This window comes from Molossus molossus, unplaced genomic scaffold (genome assembly GCF_014108415.1).
Source record: "Molossus molossus isolate mMolMol1 unplaced genomic scaffold, mMolMol1.p scaffold_m16_p_15, whole genome shotgun sequence".
In the NCBI taxonomy this organism is placed as follows: Eukaryota; Metazoa; Chordata; class Mammalia; order Chiroptera; family Molossidae; genus Molossus; species Molossus molossus.
This window is the reverse complement of record NW_023425350.1, coordinates 9,225,463-9,244,201: the sequence shown is the minus strand read 5'-3', so window position 1 is coordinate 9,244,201 and position 18,739 is coordinate 9,225,463. Positions and strand designations below refer to the sequence as shown.

Here is an 18,739-nt window from a genome sequence, read left to right as displayed (position 1 = left end):
GATGTTATTATCGTACCCAGAAATGTAGACTCACAGGGATAAATTGACCCCACCAAACAACAGAAATAAACCGGAACACCATTTAAAGGTAGAGATGGGCCTTGATGTGCTTGGATCCCAGGCCGCCCTGGTCTTTAGCCTTACCCTGTTTTCCCCGGAGGTGTTCCCTCAGTCACACGCTTTCTGCCTGTCTGTACACCCCAAACTCAATCAGCCTCAGTCTATAGAAATAAAAAAATGTATTTAGCTGTAGTACACACACACATGTAAATTCAGATAAAGCCATAAAGAGAAGTAGGCTTTGCATGTTTGACCATGTTCCTTAACTAAACTAAAACTGTGTTTCAGTTTTGTGAGCATTTTATTAGGACTTAAATAGGACTTATTTTTATTCTTTTGAGGCTGCTTTTTAACTTTTGTTAGGTGGGGCCAGAGCAGCCTTTAGTCAAGCACTGATTTTTCCTACCTGTAAAGGGGTGTTCTGAGCACTCTTCTGATACCTTGGGAGTTAAAAGTTTTTCCACTCTTGCCAGTGGGAATGTGAACTGTTCCTGGCCCTGGGTGACCTTCTGGAATTGCGTCTGCTGCTTTCCCTGCCGTGGGTGGTATCTCCACACACAGTCACCGATGAGCAGAGAGCTCGTGAGACTAGGCACCCACTCCACGTCCTCTAGAGCTCCCTGTGTACAGTGTTGTCTCTGCCGTGGGTGGTATCCCCAGACACAGTCACCGATGAGCAGAGAGCTCGGTGAGACGAGGCACCCGCTCCAGGTCCTCTGGAGCTCCCCGTGTGCAGTGTTGTCCCTGCCGTGGGTGGTATCCCCACACACAGTCACCGATGGGCAGAGAGCTCGGTGAGACGAGGCACCCGCTCCAGGTCCTCTGGAGCTCCCCGTGTGCAGTGTTTTCTTCTGCAGACTCCGACCGGGCCTCCTCAGACTTCTAGTTCTGTCTCAAACAGGGAGACCCCTGCTCCACTTACGTTTCCACCCTGCCCCCACTTTACTCTTTCCATGAATAGCAATTTGGGGCATCCATGGGGCTCAGTTTGTTTCGCATCTTTGGGAGATGGTTTCACTGGTCCTGCCTATGCTGTCTGATATCCAGGGTCTGAAAAACTCTCGTTTTGTACATTTTGTCCAGTTTTTTGTTTGTTTCAGGCAGAAGGGAAATTCCCATGTGCACTACTACATTTTTCCCAGGAGCAGGAGGATTTGTTTTTTATTGTTTTCCGGAAAATTTGTACAATATTTAAAATATTTTCTCTAAAAGTACTGATCTCATAGTTTATTACTTTGATATGTTTTATATTATTTACCCAATCTTGGATGTAGAATAAGAATGATCAGATTTTAAAAACTGTTTATCTCTTTACACTAGAGAACCTTGCCATTTTATAAGGAAAGTCTTTTTTAGACATCCTATGAGTGGAAGCAGTTGAAAAATACATGTCAGTATTGGGGGAAAAAAAGTTAACAGAAAAATTTGAAAACTCACCGACAGTGGTTGCTGTGACACAAAAGAAGACTCAAGCTGTCGGTGTAGAGATTTTGTGCAATTTAGGGAGGAAATTGGGAAACAAAATGATAAATGATAGTTACTCTGAAGAAATGAACCTTAGACTCATTAAGAAGCAAAAATATTAAGAAAAACAGCCAGTCTCCTATGACCCAGATCTCACCTGGTAAACAGCATTCCCCATCCAAAAGGAATCAAGGCTCCTTGGGGAAATGGCCGGTTCCAGGGCTGGGCCGGGGAGTACAGGTGAGCCTCTTGCTATGCTGGAAAGTCAGGACGTTCTCAAAAAAAAAGAAGAAGTGGAGTCATGATAAAAGAACGTAAGGGGCAGATTGAAGGGGCTCCTATTGGCAAAATCTGGGACAATTTGACCATCGGAATGAATAAGGACAGTAATAGATGGTAACCCAGTGAATAAGACAAGAGCCTGGGATTCCATCCTGATCAATAGGTGGATAAGTGGATATAACTGAAGAAGGGAAAGGTCTTCCTGACAGTAGAATGTCATCCGAGAGTCGAATGGGGAGTTTGCACCGTGCAGGGCAGTGTGTCAGGTATTACAGATGTGCGGTGGAAGAGGTGGCCCCTCACCTTTCTTTTTGCTACTATAAAGTTGAGACAGTTACATGAATAGGTCTTGTCCCTTGTCAACACTATTAGAGTTCAGTCTTTTCTCGGACAAGACTTGGTCTTTTATATCAGGGTGATGGATTGATAGACTGGCTGTAACAACATGGGATAGATTAAATGTAGATGACATCTTTTTATTTTATAAATGTTTGTGATAAAAATGTGGAGACAAAATATAAAGATGCAGGTGGGGATCATCTAAAATTTGACCTATAAAATTGCCAATCAGTATTAAGATTTTGATGTATTTCTGTCTGGTCTTACGTGCTGGTTTAAAGATTGTGATGAATACACACTTCTGTATCTTTATAATCTTCTTAACGAGTACAATTTTTTATTTCAAGGTGTTTGACTTTACGATGCAAATTGTACTTTGACAACTTGTTATCTCAGCGGGCCTATTGTGGAAAAATGAATTTTGACCACAAGAATGAAACCCTTACTATATCAGTAAGTATCTTAACTTTGCATATTAATTTTTAGGAGATGCTTTGCCAAAGTGTAGAAATTAAATTGACCTTTTTGGCTAAAGCTGCTGTTGTAATTTTTAAAAATAAAAAATTTTCCCGACAACTACATTATTTTCTTGTGATGAAAATTAGGAATTTTATTTCAGTGACATGGGTACTTTCTCTATCTACTCCATTGGTTTCTTTCTTTTTTTAATTATGTGGGACATTATAGAAAGTCCATTTTTTTCTGATCTCACTATAGGAAGCCAAGAAAGGATTTCTCAGAATATTCTACCCCGTGTAATAGTGTTTGTATTACTTACTTCTGAAGGTGTACCTAGATCTGGCCTCTGCTGGATAAAGCAAGCCACCACATTAGACTTTGTGGAGTCTGTCTCTGTGGAGTCTTTCACAGTCACATACATTGAAAGACGGAGTAGAGGATACAGCATTAAAAATTGTGTAGTAAGGAGGTCAAGAGGAACTACCCACTGTGAATGATTGGAGCAAAATAGTTGTTTACTACTTTTAGTTGCCATAAATTTTATACTTCTGTTTTAATTCTTCGAAATAAGTAATAATTTGCAATACATATATACAACAAAGGACTCATATCAAAACAATTTAAAGAATAATAATTAAGGAAAAGAAGGACAGCACATTTAAAAATGATCAAAAGGCTTAAACCAGCATTTCATAAATTAAGTATTCATATGGCAAATCAGCACATGAAAAAGTGTTCAGCATTACCAGAGAAGTGCAAATTTGTATCATAAGTTACTATCACATAACTAGTAATGTGACGAAAATGAACAAGGCTGATAATAAATATCTTGTGTTGGTGAGGACATAGACTTAGAACTCTCACGCCTTGCCAGGGGAGTATAACTTGGTAGAAGTAATTTGAATCCCGTCTGTTAAAGCACCTCCACTCTTCAAAACTGGTAAAATGCATCTATGTGATTAAAGTTAAAATAATGCTTATCTTCTGGGGATTGGTAGCGACTGGGAGAGAATCAGAGAATCTGCTGAGAGGTGAGAAATGTTCTGTCATGATCTGAGTAGTGGTGACTCTGTCTGTGTGTGTACGTGTCTGTATTAAATTATTTGAGCTAAACACTTGAGCTTTATTCCTTACTGTGTGTAATTTGCACTTTAATAAAATTTTTAAAAAAAAAAGAAAGTTTTAGGAGTGGTTGGATAATGTATACCCAGAACTAACTGTACAAGTGAAGCTAGACTTTCTGATATCATCATCCTTGTTATCCTGTTATTCAAAAGAATATTATTGCTTTCAATAATCAAGTTATTTCATCTTCATTTTTCAAAAAAAGGAACCTGAGACTGACATTCCATGATAAGTTAGTAATAAATCAGAAGTAAAATTTAGATCTCCGTAATTCATCCAGGGCTTCATTCACTAGATTGATACAAAATGCAGTGTTGGAGCAAAAGATTGCATCCTGTTACTTAGTTCTTACTTTCTTATGTGCTTTTTTGTTTATTTGTTTTGGCTTTTTACTGCTTATGTTAATGTTGCTTTTTCATTTGTATTTTCATGGAGATTCAGAAGACTTGCAATTGATAAATATAAAATTTCAATGCATGTTTAAATTCAGAATATTTTATAACCCTTAGATGATTAAAAAATAAATGAATGGTCACTTGAGAGCTGCATAATTTTTCAAGTAGTGGTTTGGAAAGTATGTGAAGCCATGTGTCTGCCAGAATATGGGTGATAACCCCTTGTGACATGAAACTGGCTGGTGCTGTTCCCACCGTGTGCAGCATGTGTGTGCACGTGGGGTTCTGTCAGGATGAGAGAGCCTTCTAATGTGCTTTATACTGTCTGCTCAGGAAATTGTGACAGTGTGCTGTTCGTTTTATTAATTGCTGTTTTATTGTTCCCATGAGCCCTGTTTAATAAAGGGAGGTCTTTCTAAGAGATTTTATAAATTTCAGTTCATTGCCATTGTATTCTTTGGCTGTGTGCGCCTATTTAAGTTGGTCCTGTGTCTTTCTGACATTCAGTAATTACTTTTTTTGTTAGTCTTCACTGGAGGATATTTTTCCATTGATTTTTTAGTTAGAGTATAAGTGGAGGGGGGAACATCCATGTGAGAGTAACACATCGATTGGTTGCCTCCCTCATGACCCACCGAGTCAGGGCCTGGGATTGAACCTGCAGCCCAGGTACATGCCTTTGACTGGAAATCGAACCTTACCCTCCAGTCTGCGAGCCAGTGCTCTGACCTATGAGCCAAGCCAGCCAGGGCCAGTAATTACTTTTAAAGCGGCTTAACCACTAGATGTCACTGGAATTCAAGTAACAAAAGATTCTCTTGGCACTTTAAATGTTTGAAAAAAGAAAAAAATCCCATTTACAATAGCATCAAAAACAATAAAATACTTGGGAGTAAAGTTAACCAAGGAGATGAAAGATCTGCACACTGAAGACTACAACACATCGATGAAAGAAATGGAAGACGACATAAACGGAAAGATATCCCGTGTTCATGGATCAGAGGAATTGATACTGTTAAAATGTTCATACTTTCCAAAGCCTGAATAGAGTCAGTTCTCACAGCATTGCTCACAGAAGTAGAAAAAAACAACCGTGAGACGTGTGTGGAGCCATAAGAGACCTGACTAGCCAAAGCAGTCTGGAGAGAAGAGCAAGCCCGGACGGAGTCACACTTCCGATCACAGCAGCTTGTGACACAGTTTGCCCTCTTCTAGAGGAGAACATAGGGAAGAAGCTCCTTGATATTGGCCTTAGCAGTGATTATTTGTACTTGACACCAAAAGCACAAGGTGTGGGCATATATTCAAGGCGTGGAAACAACCGAAGTGTCCACTGACAGATGTATGGATAAAGGAAATGTGACATGCACACACTAGTGCGCTCTCTCTCTCTCTCTCTCTCTCTCTCTCTCTCTCACACACACACACACACAGTCACACACACACAGACAATCTCTCTCACTCACACAGGAATATTATTCAGCCATAAAAGGGAAAGGAAATTGACATCCATCCTACCAACAAAGGTGAACCTCAGCGACATTATGTTAATCGAAGTGAGTCACACAGAGAAAGACAAATACCGTATGGTGTAACTTCTGTAGAATCTAAAAGAGCCAAACTCATGGCAGCAGTAGAATGGTGGGTGCCAGGTGTAGGAGCATTGGGGAAACAGGTGATGGTGTCAGAGGGCACAAGCTATGTAAGATGAACAGGTTCCTCCCTATGTTTTCTTCCAGAAGTCTTATAGTTGCAGGTCTTCTGTTTGAGTCTTTAACCCATTCTGAGTTGTTTTTTGTGAGTGGTATAAGATACAGGTCCAATTTTAATCTTTTGCATGTGGATATCCAGTTTTTCCTGCATCATTTATTGAAGAGATTATCCTTTGCCCATAGTATATCTTGGCTCCTTTGTTAAATATTAGTTGACCATGTATGCATGGGTTGAGGTCTGAGCTCTCAGTTCTGTTCCATTGGCCTATGAGACTATTTTCGTGCCAATACAAATAATAACTATGATTAACAGTACTGTATTGTATATTTCTGAAGTTTCTCAGAGAAGAGATCTCAGAAATTCTCACCATCAAAAAAGGTAACAGTGAATTGATGGATATGTTAATTAACCTTATTGTGGTAATAATTTCTCACAATATATACACATATTAAATCATCACCTTGTACACCTTAAGCTTACACAATGTTGTATGTCAGTTTTATCTCCATAAAGCTGTCGAGGGGACTATAAAAACGCCAGAAAGACTAGCTCAGATTATTTTAATCACTTAACTGGCGTTTTTGATTATCAAGTGTTTGCTATGTTGGATCCAGTTAATGGTGAGAAAATGTTTTCACTTTGATTTTCTCACAATAAAACAAAAACCACCATTGTATAGCTCATTGCTTTACTGTAAAATGTTTCAAATGGGGATGTCATTTCCACGTGACTAAATGATTTTATTCTTTTTTATTATTTTAAACCATAAACCTATTCTTTCGAATGGTAGGCAACCTTTTTGTAAAGAATTGAATAATGCCTTTTTTGTTGTTGGTTACCTCATTCAAGGTGCAGCCTGGAGAGGGAAACAGAGCAGCCTTCAGTGACATGAGAGCCTTGTCTGGGGGCGAACGCTCCTTCTCCACGGTGTGCTTCATCCTCTCTCTGTGGTCCATTGCCGAGTCTCCTTTCCGATGCCTGGATGAGTTTGATGTCTACATGGTAGTGTGAGATTTTAAATTCTCCAATTTGGGGGGCGGTGGACGTGTGCTTTGTACAGAAGCAAATTCTCTCTCTAGTTTTAGCCAAAATAGAAAAGATCCTGCCGACGCGGTAGTCCGTGATTAGGTAGGGGAGTTGCATCCTCTCTCCTGCTGCGATATCCCACCTGCAGAAACCCTGCCCTGATCCCCCCACCACCACCAGAGGGACCTCTTCCGACCTCTTTCCTAGAGTATTTCCATCTTTCCTGTTAGCAGAAAGCTGTAAGCAGGGCACTCCCCTGCTGAGACCACCCCTCGTCTGCTTGTTCTCCCTTCGTCACAGCCCTTTTTCAGAGTAGCCTGTGCGACAGGGGAGTGCACGTGTTTCATTAAACCCTGCACTGAGGCCTGCCTCTGCCACCCAGGGACTTCGGGCAAAGTAGTTATCCTTTTTAGGCCTGTTTCTTCATCTACAAAATAAAGCTATTCATTTTTCCTGCCTCCTAGGTTATGGGGAGCTCTAGTGAGGACTTGCGTGCTGCATGTAGCACGTTCTCCCCAATGAACTAGTGATCATTTTCCTTACTTTTTCCAGCCTCGTTCTTTCCTAAATCCACAGTAGTCTGGGTTTAGACGACTACAGCAAAACTAGTCTAGCAGAAATCATAAGCGAACTTTTAATGTTACTTTAATTCTTTTAGTATCTGGCACCGCAGACCTGTCCTTCATCTCGGAGTGTGTCTCCTGGTCCCGCCTGCTCCCTGGCTCCGCTCTGTCTGCTCTGTTCTCCGCCTGCCGGGGGCCTCCTCCCGTTCTGTTGCCCTTAAATGTTTGAGGTCTTCTTTGTTTGTTGTTTATTTATTACACTGTTGTTGATTGTCCTGGACAAAATACACTACCTTCCCCTCCACCTACATATACACAGTTCCCAGAACTACCACCTACATTTGGAAAACCTACCAGATCTAAGCGTCTCACCCTGACATCTTTCTTGCCCGTGTCTCCAGCACAACATGCCTGGGACTGAACTGTCTTCCACCCAAAGCCTCTTCCTTTTTGTCAGCGTCCTACCTTGATTAGTGGCAAATTGCCCTTACCATCCCAGTCACCCAGCTGTGAAACCTTTCTCTGTGCCTCTTCCGTTCCACTTGCACATTGAGTGTGACCTTCGTCTGTTCCTCTTTTAAACTATCTCCCTAGTCTCTGCCCTCAGCTTCCTGTTACCTCGCATCGCCGTCTCCTCCTCACCTTTACCTGTCCTAATCTGTCCAGACTCCCGCACTGGACTCTGGCTGCTCCTTCTGTCCCTCCGTCACCATTTTGCCAGGTGTGTATTTCTAAAAGAAATTGGATTTTGGTCACTCAGTTGTTTAAAACTCTTCCTTGGTCAATAATGATCCTGTCTGGGATAAATGTTAATTCTGTAGGGTAACTTAGATTCTTCATGTCTGTGGTTTTCCAAACACTGTGCCCTGCTTGTTGTGCCTCTTTTTCGTCCTGGTTTGTCACACCCTACTCATCTCTCAAGACTTGGTTCGGACGTCACTTTTGTGTGGCCTTCCTGACTTCCACCTGCTGGCAGGATTGGGACCTTCTCAGAGCTCCCTCAGCGTTACCTTGCAGTAACTCATCCCATTATGTTTATATTTTATATTATAAAATACCACGTTATACATCTCATGGTATGTATTGCACTGTTATATTTGATCTCTGTATTTGTATTCTGTTGCAGTCCCTCTTACCGTGTCCGAACTCCTACCTAATCTCTTTGAGGTTATAAACTGTCTTTATAATATTTCTACATCCTAATGACTAGCCCATAATAAGCATTTAGGAGATGCTTATTCATGAATCAGAATTTATACTTGTAAGTGCTTTATAATCTTTCAAGTGTCATTTTCCCTGATATCATTGCTGATGACTGGTTAAGAATTCCTCCGACAATTGTCCCAAACACTGTTATGCAGTCTTACCACCCATCTTATTTGTCATATTTAATTCAGAACAACAGCTTTCTCTTTCAGAAATCTAGAGGGTCTTACTCGAATGGCATTTTGCCCCGTTGATTTATTCAGAACAAGGTACCCAGGTTCTGAGAACCAGTCTAAAGGAAGATGGATAAGTATTTTTTTGGTGCGGTGGCAGCTTTATTATTAAATGTTAGGCCTCCCTAGGACAGTGTTTTGAAAGGACAGTATTCCATTTGTGCAAGCTCTGGTTATTTTTGTTAACTTTGCATCGGATTACTTTACAGATATGCCTGATGGAAGAATTTATATCATACGAGCCATTGAGCACTGTAGGCAGGATATGGGTCCCCTGTCTGCTTGCAGAGCCCGTGTTAACCCGCCGGACTGGACCCTCACACCGTCTCCACTAGTCCTTTAAAAACATGTGCATTCATCTGTCTGTTTCCAACTTTCAGGAGCTTTCGGGGGTGGGAGGGGCACTTTGATTGTTTTTCTTTTCTGTCATTTAACTCAGAAAATGTAAACACACAGTTTAATTCATTTCATTTCAAAACTTGTTATAACTAAACATCCTTTTTCTATACACCGATGCACTGTTTAAATTACTTGGAAGATTTAATTGAGAAATTGGTCTGTAAATTCAAATTGGTTCACGTTGTACAAATTGTAGAAGGTGAAGAGGCAGGGAGAGTTTTTAAAATACTTTAATCATTGAGGGAAAATTTGAAAGACTTAATAAGTTTGCTTCTAGTCACTTTTGGTACTGTTCTCCTGAGAGACTATTACTGTATAAAATAGATGCACTCTGTGACAGTTACCTGTGTCTTCGGAGTGTGCTTTCAGTATTTAAATTGTAAGTGTATTTTTGGGAGGGAAGCACACTCATGAACACTTTCACTGTAGAAAGCACCTGCAAGGTAGATGTGCTCAGGTGTTCTCCCCTCATAGTTTTGGGTATTATCTTCCCTTTGCTTGGCATCAGCGATAAGGTTGTGGGTGATCCTGGATAAAAATCTAGGGGTTGCAGTAGCCAGCAGAATACTGTTTTCACAGGAACTTAATTGATGCGACAAGGACCCCTAACTTCTGCCTTTGTTCCTCAGGATATGGTTAACCGGAGAATCGCAATGGACATGATACTCAAGATGGCAGATTCCCAGCGCTTCAGACAATTTATCTTGCTCACCCCTCAAAGCATGAGGTAACTATTAAGACTCTTCTGTGAGTATATGTGTCAGTTATATAAAACGGGAAAAAGAAGTCTTTTATAATCATTTTTAAAGTGCAAATGCATAAATGACCAACAAAAGGAAAAATTCGCTTCTATGCTAGTTCTGGAGATTTAAGATTAAAAAAAAATTGTTTATCATCTCCCTTCTGTAACAGAAGCAAGTTGATTTGAATGTGATTATTGGCCTATTACTATTGCTATCTTGAGTCTGCTCTTCTGTGATTATCATGACCAACTAATGTAAAATAATTTCAGAAATTCCATTTAGACTAAAGAAACAATTCATGGTTTCCTAGTCTTGGCTCTTTTCCTGGTCATTTGTAAGTACCAGTCTTTCTACATGAAGAGCTTTACTCTGCTGTCGGTCAGCAGTCACTGGGGGCCTGCAAGGTGTCAGGTGCTGTCACTTAGAGTCGACATTCTCTCGCGAAAGTGGTCACTTGGATCGTATGGGGGTTTAATCAGGTAACTCCTTTCTGGCTAGACAAAACAAGAGTAAGAAATAATTGATATTTAAATCTCCTTCATTTTCTTTTTTCCTCCAAAAAACCCATAGCATTTAGCAGGAAATTTTAATTTTTTTTAAAAACAAATTATTTCCTTATTACAAATTATATTCCTTCTGAAATTTCAAGTAGTAGACATAGCCCCCTGTTAGCAGATGGCAGCCATTTAGATGTGTATTTTCAAGAGGAGTATTAGAATTTTCTTATAATGTGAAAATGTTTTCTTGGACATTTGAGCAATTAATTTTACTTCCTCTAGCTCACTTCCGTCAAGTAAACTGATTAGGATTCTTCGGATGTCTGACCCCGAGAGAGGACAGATGACACTGCCTTTCCGACCTGTGAATCAAGAGGAAGAAGAAAATTGAAGTTGTGCCCTCATGTTGAAAGTTTTGTAAAGGCAAAAGAATTCAGTACTATTTGATGTAATAAAATGAATCTAAAGATATTCTAAGATAAAAGAGAGTCCTTTGTATAGATGACTATGAGAAAATATGTAAATAACCTAGAAAACCAGCCACAATTTAAAATTACTCTGACTTTACTTTGCGAAAATCAGTTTCATAGTACTGGTTTTAAATCTTTTTACGTTTGTTTGTTTCTTTTTGTTTTATTTTTAACCATCTACTTTTATAGATTCTTTTTTAGAAATAAAATTTTGTACATATGTACATGTACATATCTGTTTTGTTTGGGTTCATTTCTATAGAATTTGTAAGAATGAAAATAAAAGTATTGCTCCCCTGATTACATTTAGTTCTGCTTTTCCAGAATATGCGTGCTCATCGTGGGGAGGTGCTCAGGCCTCTGTGCACAGGCACTGTCTACAGTAGATTCGCTGTCTGGTGGTTTCTGCTCAGTAATTATGAGGGATTTACACAGGACTCTAAAAATGTGGGTCAGAATCCCTGCCTAGGTCGTAGATTTGGGCTGTACTTTTAATTACTGTACTTCATCAAATTAAGATGCGGTCTGTTTATGCAACACTTCGTGGAGCACTGAAGCATCGCCAACTCGGGCTCCTCAGTCCCTCAGCCTTTAGCGTCGTCCACTCAACCGAGCATCTAACCCACCTCAGAGCTGGACTCCGCAGCTCTGCACCCTGACCTGCCGCGTGCTTGCTTGGCTTAGAGTCCCCGTGTTCAGTCCGGAGTGTGCAGGCGCAGCTGACAGGGGACACCAGCCTGAGGGACTGCAGCGGGCTGAGGAGAAGGCCTGAGAAACCGGGGAGGAGGGGTCCCCCTGGAGAAGGAGAGGCCAGGAGCAAAGGCCACACTGTTGATGGTGAGCTGCCATCACTGATAAGACTCATCTGATCATAGAGTTGTTCAAAAACGTGCTGCTTAGAATGATAAAAGACAGTCTATTGCAAGAAATGGTATACATGAACTTCTTTTTAAAAAGCATGAATAGGTCTCGTGCCATTATTCTCAGTTTGATACTAGGATTAGTGCTGAACTTTTTAAAAAGACATGGATGTCCAGCAAGAAGCCTTCCCTATGTCGCTAGCCGTAACTGTTTATGGGATCGGAAAGGAAGCATTTTAAGAAAAAGCAGTATTTGAAGAGCAGCAGCACTTCTGTAGTTCCTGAGAAACACGGGTTTTTATTTTTTAATTTTGATGGAGGAAGGGAGTTTAATTTAGTCTTCAACTGAGATCATTTTGCAAATGAGAAGTCGAAGCTTGTGCTTTTCTAATCTGAGAATTCAAAGACAGAAATGCCTGCTGAGTGTTTGCAACATTCCTCACTAACCACGCAAAGTTTGATTTTCTAAAGTTACATTTATAGGTAATTTCTATCAATTTTAACATACATGTGCTTTTTCAAATAAAAGTAGAACATACCAAATGTGTCAACTTATATTAGTTAAATTCAATGTCTGATTTCTTTGTGATGGTTTTTGAATGTTACAGTTCTTAATACAGAGCAGGAAATCGAATCCTCAGGGATCCAAGCATCTCTTACTGAGTCAAAAATTATTCATTGCTTTGGTCTCACAAAGTTTTGGTTTCAGCTATCATAAGGGAAAATATCTATAGTTAATGTGATAATTGATAGTAGCAATAAAGATAAAAAATTGTTCTTTTAAAATGTGTAACTTCTAAAAATACAACTTTAAGTTTGTATGTGTTGAGTGACTTAAATGCATTATACAAATGACTCCTCAACCCCTCGTTTACCGTGGCACAAGGAAAATGGGAAATGTACCTAATAAACTGGTGATCTAGCCAGAGAGATTTCTAGATAGAATATGAGAAGTGTCTCCTGGCTCCTTGCTGCTATGACAAAATGTGAGAGGAGAGAGATGAATGAAAGAATAAGCCTTTACATACAAGAGAGCCGGGACTATTTCTCATTCCCAGACTTTCGGATGGCAACTGATTTTCAAATTACGAAATGGCTTCGGCCAAAAATCAAATCAGGGTAGGACTGCGAGATCCTTTGCTCAGACCTCAGGCAGAGCTGCGTTGTGCTTCAGGCAGGGGAGCCGCCATGCCGTGAGGAAGCCACTGGCCCACGTGGAGCAGCCCTGACTACAGAGGAGAAGCCCGGCAGCCGCAGCTGCTCCAGACCCTGTGGCAGCTCCAGCTGCCGTTTGAACGACGGCTGCTGCCTGAGACCTCAAGCCAGGCAGCCTTGAGCCCGCTCAAGTCCTGACCCACAGAAGCCCTGGGAAATAGTCCAATTATTGTTTGTATTTTAGGCCGCTAAGTTTTGGGGATGACGTTTTCTTGTGAAGCAGTAATAACTAAGCCACTCCCATTACCACCCGCCCCCTAGAAACCAGTATCATGTGAAACTTGCTTGTTTACTTCACATGACTTTGATGTTCTCTTGTGAGAATGTATTTTTCACATATATATCTCACTGTGCAATAGATTTCATTAGTTTTCTTCACCATGCATTATTTTAAAAATACATGCCCATGTTGCTGGGTTTATATCAGTGTGTTCCCAGCTGAGGTGTAGAATGTCATAGAATACACCCACATTTTACTACCTATTCCTCCAGTAATGGGCCACGAGATGGCCTCCAATTCCCGCACCACAGCCTGTCACAGACATCCTGGGACATGTCCCCTCGTGGCCCCCTGTGAGAGCTTCTCGGGGCAGTGTGCCAGGAATGGGAATGCGGGGTCAGAGGGCGCGCTCACTCAGTCCGACCCTGTTCTGCCGGACGGCTCTGGGATCACTGCACCCATCTTCGGACCAGAGCCACGAGGACCAGAGCGAGCGAAGAACCACCCGTCACCTGCTGGCTCAGTTCCTACATTTTATTTATACAAAGATCCAGTCTACTAGAGAGTTTGTATTTCTGTCAGTGACTCAAATATCCACAGAGCCCACTTCCTTCACGTTCAGGTCTTACTTCAAATGCCATCTAACTGCCCTGGCGCAAACAGCCCCCACTGCACCCCAGCACTCTTAGCTCGCTGTGCTTTCTCTTCATCGTGCGTACAGTTGCACGTTTGTGGGTGTGTTTATTGTCTGTCAATAGCATCGGGCACATAGTAGGTCCATGAAGATTGCTAAGAATGCATTGCCCAGAGCCTGACTTAACCCAGTGCTGTTCCAAGAAGCCTCCCCAGCTCCTCACCCCCCCCACACACCCCTACTCAGGGGCAGGAGCATGGGGAGGCACTGAACCTTTTCCACCTCTCCGTACCCCCACTTTGGACTCACCTAGCTCAGGGGTTAAGGGCACCAGGACATTCTATTAGCACTTGGGGCAGAAGTTTGGTTCCGTCAGTGTTTGTGGGGTCCCGAGTGTTTGTAGTGTGATTTCCTTCCTCGGGTTTTGTTGTGTGGACACGTGGAATTATTAGGCCTTGATCTCTGCCTTATTTAATGATCCTAAGACAGACAAAGGAAGAGTGTTTAGAAACAAACCACTCGGTAAAAAATGAATAATACAGCACTGCACTGTCTGATACTGTACCAGCCACGTGACAGATTCAAGTTAAATTCCTTAAAATGAAAAACAGTTCTCAGTCGCACTAGCCGCAGGTAGCTGGTGGGGACATGCTCGTTCCCATCACAACAGGACATTCTGTTGGACGGCGCTGTAGGAAGGAATGGTTCCCCTAGGCATGTTCTGCAAACGCAGACCTGCCTTTCGAGTTCCTGATGGGATCTCTCCTGCCTGCCTTCCTCGGGGCTCAAAAGGTCAGTGTCATTCCGTCCTTATAAAGAACAACAAGTGCACCTTTGGTTTGGGAAGACGCACGACTCCTGTCCTCCAGGCTTCTGGGAGGACACGTCCCAGCCCTTGCAGGGTCTTCCCTGTAGCTTATAGAACATCACGCATTGTTAGCACCACAGTCACACTGAGATAAAATTTATTTTCATATCATGAGCATTTTTGAAGAATGAAAAATCATGTTTTCTATAAACTTTACATGCCGTGTGGATTGTCCCCCAGGGTGAAGTTGAAAGGTTGCTTTCGTCATTGACATTCATTCTTCGAATTCCAGAGTTCTCTGTTTAAGGGCAGATTTGGTAAATTGTTGCTAGCTGACCCTTCATAATTACGAACATCTGTTTCAAATTTAAAATTATAAAATAAGAATTGAGGGGAAAAAAATGTTATAAATTTATTTGGGACGTCTATTGCCACCTCTTCGAAAGCCTTTGAAAATTCAAGCAGAAATCAATACACTTTCATCTTTTTTTGTGTTTTTTTTTTTACTTTCAATAAATAATATCTTTGTATATATGTATATATAGACAGATTTACTTAATGAGTCATCTAGCAGGGTTTTTAAGTTTTATACTGCATTAATTCCCAAACAGCTCTTTCCAGTGTGGCAGGATGCAAATGAGGTAAGTGAAGGCAAACCTAAAGGCATGCAAATGTAGTACATGTATGTTCACTGGTAATACAAGCTCTTGTGTGTGGACCACAGGGAGGAGCCAAGGACTCTTCTGTGTGTCTGTCCAGTACTATTTTATAGGAGAACGGTGATACAGCTTATAATTAATTAAATTACATTACCGTGTGTGCAGGGGGTGTTCTCAGTGCTACTAACATTATGTAATCAAGGAGACACAAGCATCAGCAAACATGAACAATAAATCATATAATTCTTTGCTGCACATTTCTGGCCAGGCTTTGGAGAAGGAGGGTTGGTTATGAAATAATATTACACATATCACACTGTGGCAAGTTGATTGTTTTATAATATATGCTTTGTAAAATTCATTAGCAAATGACATTCTCATGCACACAAGTGTTTCAAACACAAGAAGCAAGTCCATGTATAGGCAGTCCAAGCAATGTGTGTGTGTGTGTGTGTGTGTGTGTGTGTGTGTGTGTGTGTGGTGTGAATAGCTGCAGAGAGAATGGAACATTGAGACTTTTGTGCAGTCCATAGCGTTGACCTCAGCTCATTTTTGAATGTCACACTGCAGAAGTAATACAATGGAAGGGTCGCTCTTGGCAGCTTCTTTGAATTCATCCAGTGTAATCTGGTCGTCTTTGTTCTTATCCATCTTGCTGAAAATCTTGTCCACTCGCTGCTCGGGCGTGAGGCCATCCTCGTTCATTTTCATCATGATCACAGTGCCCACCATTTTGTAGATAGCCTGCGGAAAACAAGAAGCAGACTGTCAGGCTCTCCTCTGATGTGATGAAGATTCCCAGTTTCCTTCAAAGAACTCCTTAGATGGTTGTAATAAGAGAGCGATATACTCAGATCTGGGTGAGTCTCATGACCAGTTGGATAGAGAAGAACGTTGGATGGTTGCCAGGTCATGGGTTAGGAAGAGAGGGAGGGAAAAGGTGCCTTCGGTGTTAAACACTCGAGTTTGAGGTGTGGATGATGGTCAACAAGCCCTAGCTCTTGGTGAACTGGGAAAAGATGAAATGTGGTCCCAACTGACCAGGGACTTACAGTCTGTCGAGACAATCAAGCGAGATCGACCGCTAGGATTTAGCCCTGAAGGAAGTCAGTGTAAGGAGAGGCGAGGGTGCGGGATTGGGTCCATAAATTAAAGGCTAAAGCAGAAGGTTCTGATCGTTCCATTAATCACACACAGGTAGTTCTCAATGTGGAAACGTCCTAAGTAGAAGCAGTTTTTTTCTTAGGAAAGTGCCTTAAAAAAATAAATGTGCATCTATACAAAACCTTGCAGGTGAACGTTTATAGCCCAAAAGTAGAAACAGTTAGTAAACAAATTAACAAATATGAAATCTTTTATACAATCGTATACTATTTTAGCAGTAAAAAGGAATGCAATAAATCAGACAACACAGATTTTTTAAAAAGGCTACATACTTATACTGTTTGATTCCATTTTTATGACATGTCCAGGAAGACAGGCCCGTAGAGACAGGGTAGAGCAGTAGTTTATTGAGCCTGGGGGTGTCAACGGGCAGGTAGGCAAAGGGCCCTTACTGGGGGGATAAAAATGCTCTAAATTGGATTATGGTGATGGGGGTACACTTTGCTAAATTTACTAAAAAGCATTTAATTATCCAGTTAAAATGGGTGAATTCATGATCTATAAATTATGACTCAATAAAGTTTTTTTAAAAATGCCAGTTGGCCCTGGCCGGTTTGGCTCAGCGGTTGGAGCCTCTGCCTGCGGTCCAGAGAGACCCGGGTACGGTTCCCGCTAAGGGCACGTACCTCGGTTGCAGTTTGTCCCCGGCCCTGGTTGGTCGTGCGGGTGGCAGCCACTCGATGTGTCCCTTCACATCGATTACATCGATGTTTCTCTCTCTCTCTCTTCCTCTCTCTCCCTCCCGCTCTATCTGAACAAAAAATGGAAAAATGTCCTCGGTTGAGGATTAAAAAAAAATGCCAGTTGGAGGAGCCACAGTAGCATCCATGCCCGCGGGGGAAGCTGGTTGTTGGAAAAGGGTGACGTCCGACAGAGCAGAGCGAGGCCATGGGCGGAGAAACTGAGTCCTGATGGCGTCCTTCGCGCCCAGTAGGCTTATCTGTGGAAGATCTTAGCGTGTGACTGGCTGATTAAACCCTGACTCGGTTGACAGGGCCCAGGAGCCCAGATCTGTGACTTTTTCCAGCACTGTGCTGGAGTGGGGGCAGGGTTAGGAGAGTTCAAGGCTTGTCGCCTCCCTAGCAGGGTCTCTGAGGGGAGAAGAGAAGCCGTCGTGGGCCTATGCCCAAGGAAGCTGGCACAGACCTGGTCTGCCTCGGGGCCCCACAGGCCAGGGCCGGGGCCTGACCGCCCGCGAGCTCACCTCGATGATCTCCAGCATCTCCACTCGGGTGATCTTGCCGTCACCGTCCAGGTCGTACATGTTGAAGGCCCAGTTCAGCTTCTGCTCGAAGCTGCCCCTGGAGGTGATGGACAGGGCGCAGATGAACTCTCGGAAGTCGATGGTGCCGTCCCCGTTCTTGTCGAAGGTTCGGAAGGCGTGCTGGGCAAACTTGGAGGCGTCTCCATAAGGGAAGAACTGCAAAGCAGAACACACACACACACACACACACACACACACGCAGGTGTTGGCAGGGAAAGAACCCAGCCCCGGTCTGGGCTGACGTCTGAGCCAGGACAGACCGAAAGGCCGTGGCCCCATGGAGGGTCTCATGCCGCTATCGGGGGGGCTGTAACAGGCTCATCTGTCTGAAGAGCAGTTTGGTCCTGGCTCAAGGCCAAGGGCAGGCACAGGGAGGCCATCTCGGTGTGACCTCACTCACAAGCACCTCCCTTTCCTGTGGGTGAGGCTGGTGACACGGGGCTCTCAGGTTGGTGGGGCCTGGATGCGGGCAGCTAGCATCCCTCCCCTGTGGCCTGTCCGCTCACTCCTGCAAGGACAAGGAGGGGGCAGCCGGCAGACTTCTCTCCCCACGTGGGGTGTTGACACGTGAATGTCCACGTACCCCTCCGTGTGAAAATCTAGGTCCACCGCCCCGTGGGGCCAGAGCGAGATTGCCTGCACCTGGTTTCTCCTGCCCCCGGCTCCCTGTCCCCAGCTGCTGTCATCTCTGCTGAGGCTCCAGTGTCTGAACTGCTTTTACAGGGACTTTTCTTTTGTAGAAGAGACATTTAAAAGCCATTAGAAATAGAACATGACTGGGCTTATCTTGAGAGAGATGAAGAGGTTTCTCCTCGGCGCCTCCAGCGGCCAGGGTGCTCCAGGGAGTGATGGGCGGAGGAGAAGGAAGCCAGAGCCTACAGGGTGAGGCCCTGGCCCCCGGACACGGGTCTAGGACAGTCACAAATGGCAGGGCTCTGACG

General features: G+C 42.8%; 2 protein-coding genes across 7 annotated transcripts in view; one reads left to right on the top strand and one right to left on the bottom strand.

The window, feature by feature from the left end:
• The window catches only part of SMC6 (structural maintenance of chromosomes 6), a 68,115-nt gene extending 57,205 nt beyond the window's left edge, over nt 1-10,910 (top strand). For 5 of the 6 annotated variants that reach the window (XM_036262748.1, XM_036262749.1, XM_036262745.1 and 2 more), the window contains 4 exons: nt 2,493-2,598; nt 6,687-6,839; nt 9,894-9,991; nt 10,787-10,910. In XM_036262748.1, the coding sequence (XP_036118641.1) occupies nt 2,493-2,598; nt 6,687-6,839; nt 9,894-9,991; nt 10,787-10,895 (466 nt within the window). In that variant the 3' untranslated portion in view covers nt 10,896-10,910. Of the gene's footprint in view, nt 1-2,492; nt 2,599-6,686; nt 6,845-9,893; nt 9,992-10,786 lie in introns of those variants that run through there. The other variant, XM_036262750.1, reaches the window with a different exon arrangement.
• A 3,944-nt stretch (nt 10,911-14,854) lies between these two features.
• Nucleotides 14,855-18,739, bottom strand: part of VSNL1 (visinin like 1) — an 85,307-nt gene continuing 81,422 nt past the window's right edge. Inside the window, exons 3-4 of the mRNA XM_036262926.1 lie at nt 17,739-17,954; nt 14,855-16,114 (exon numbers count right to left, since the gene is read on the bottom strand). Coding sequence (XP_036118819.1) covers nt 15,917-16,114; nt 17,739-17,954 — 414 coding nt within the window. The 3' untranslated portion in view covers nt 14,855-15,916. The remainder of the gene's footprint in view (nt 16,115-17,738; nt 17,955-18,739) is intronic.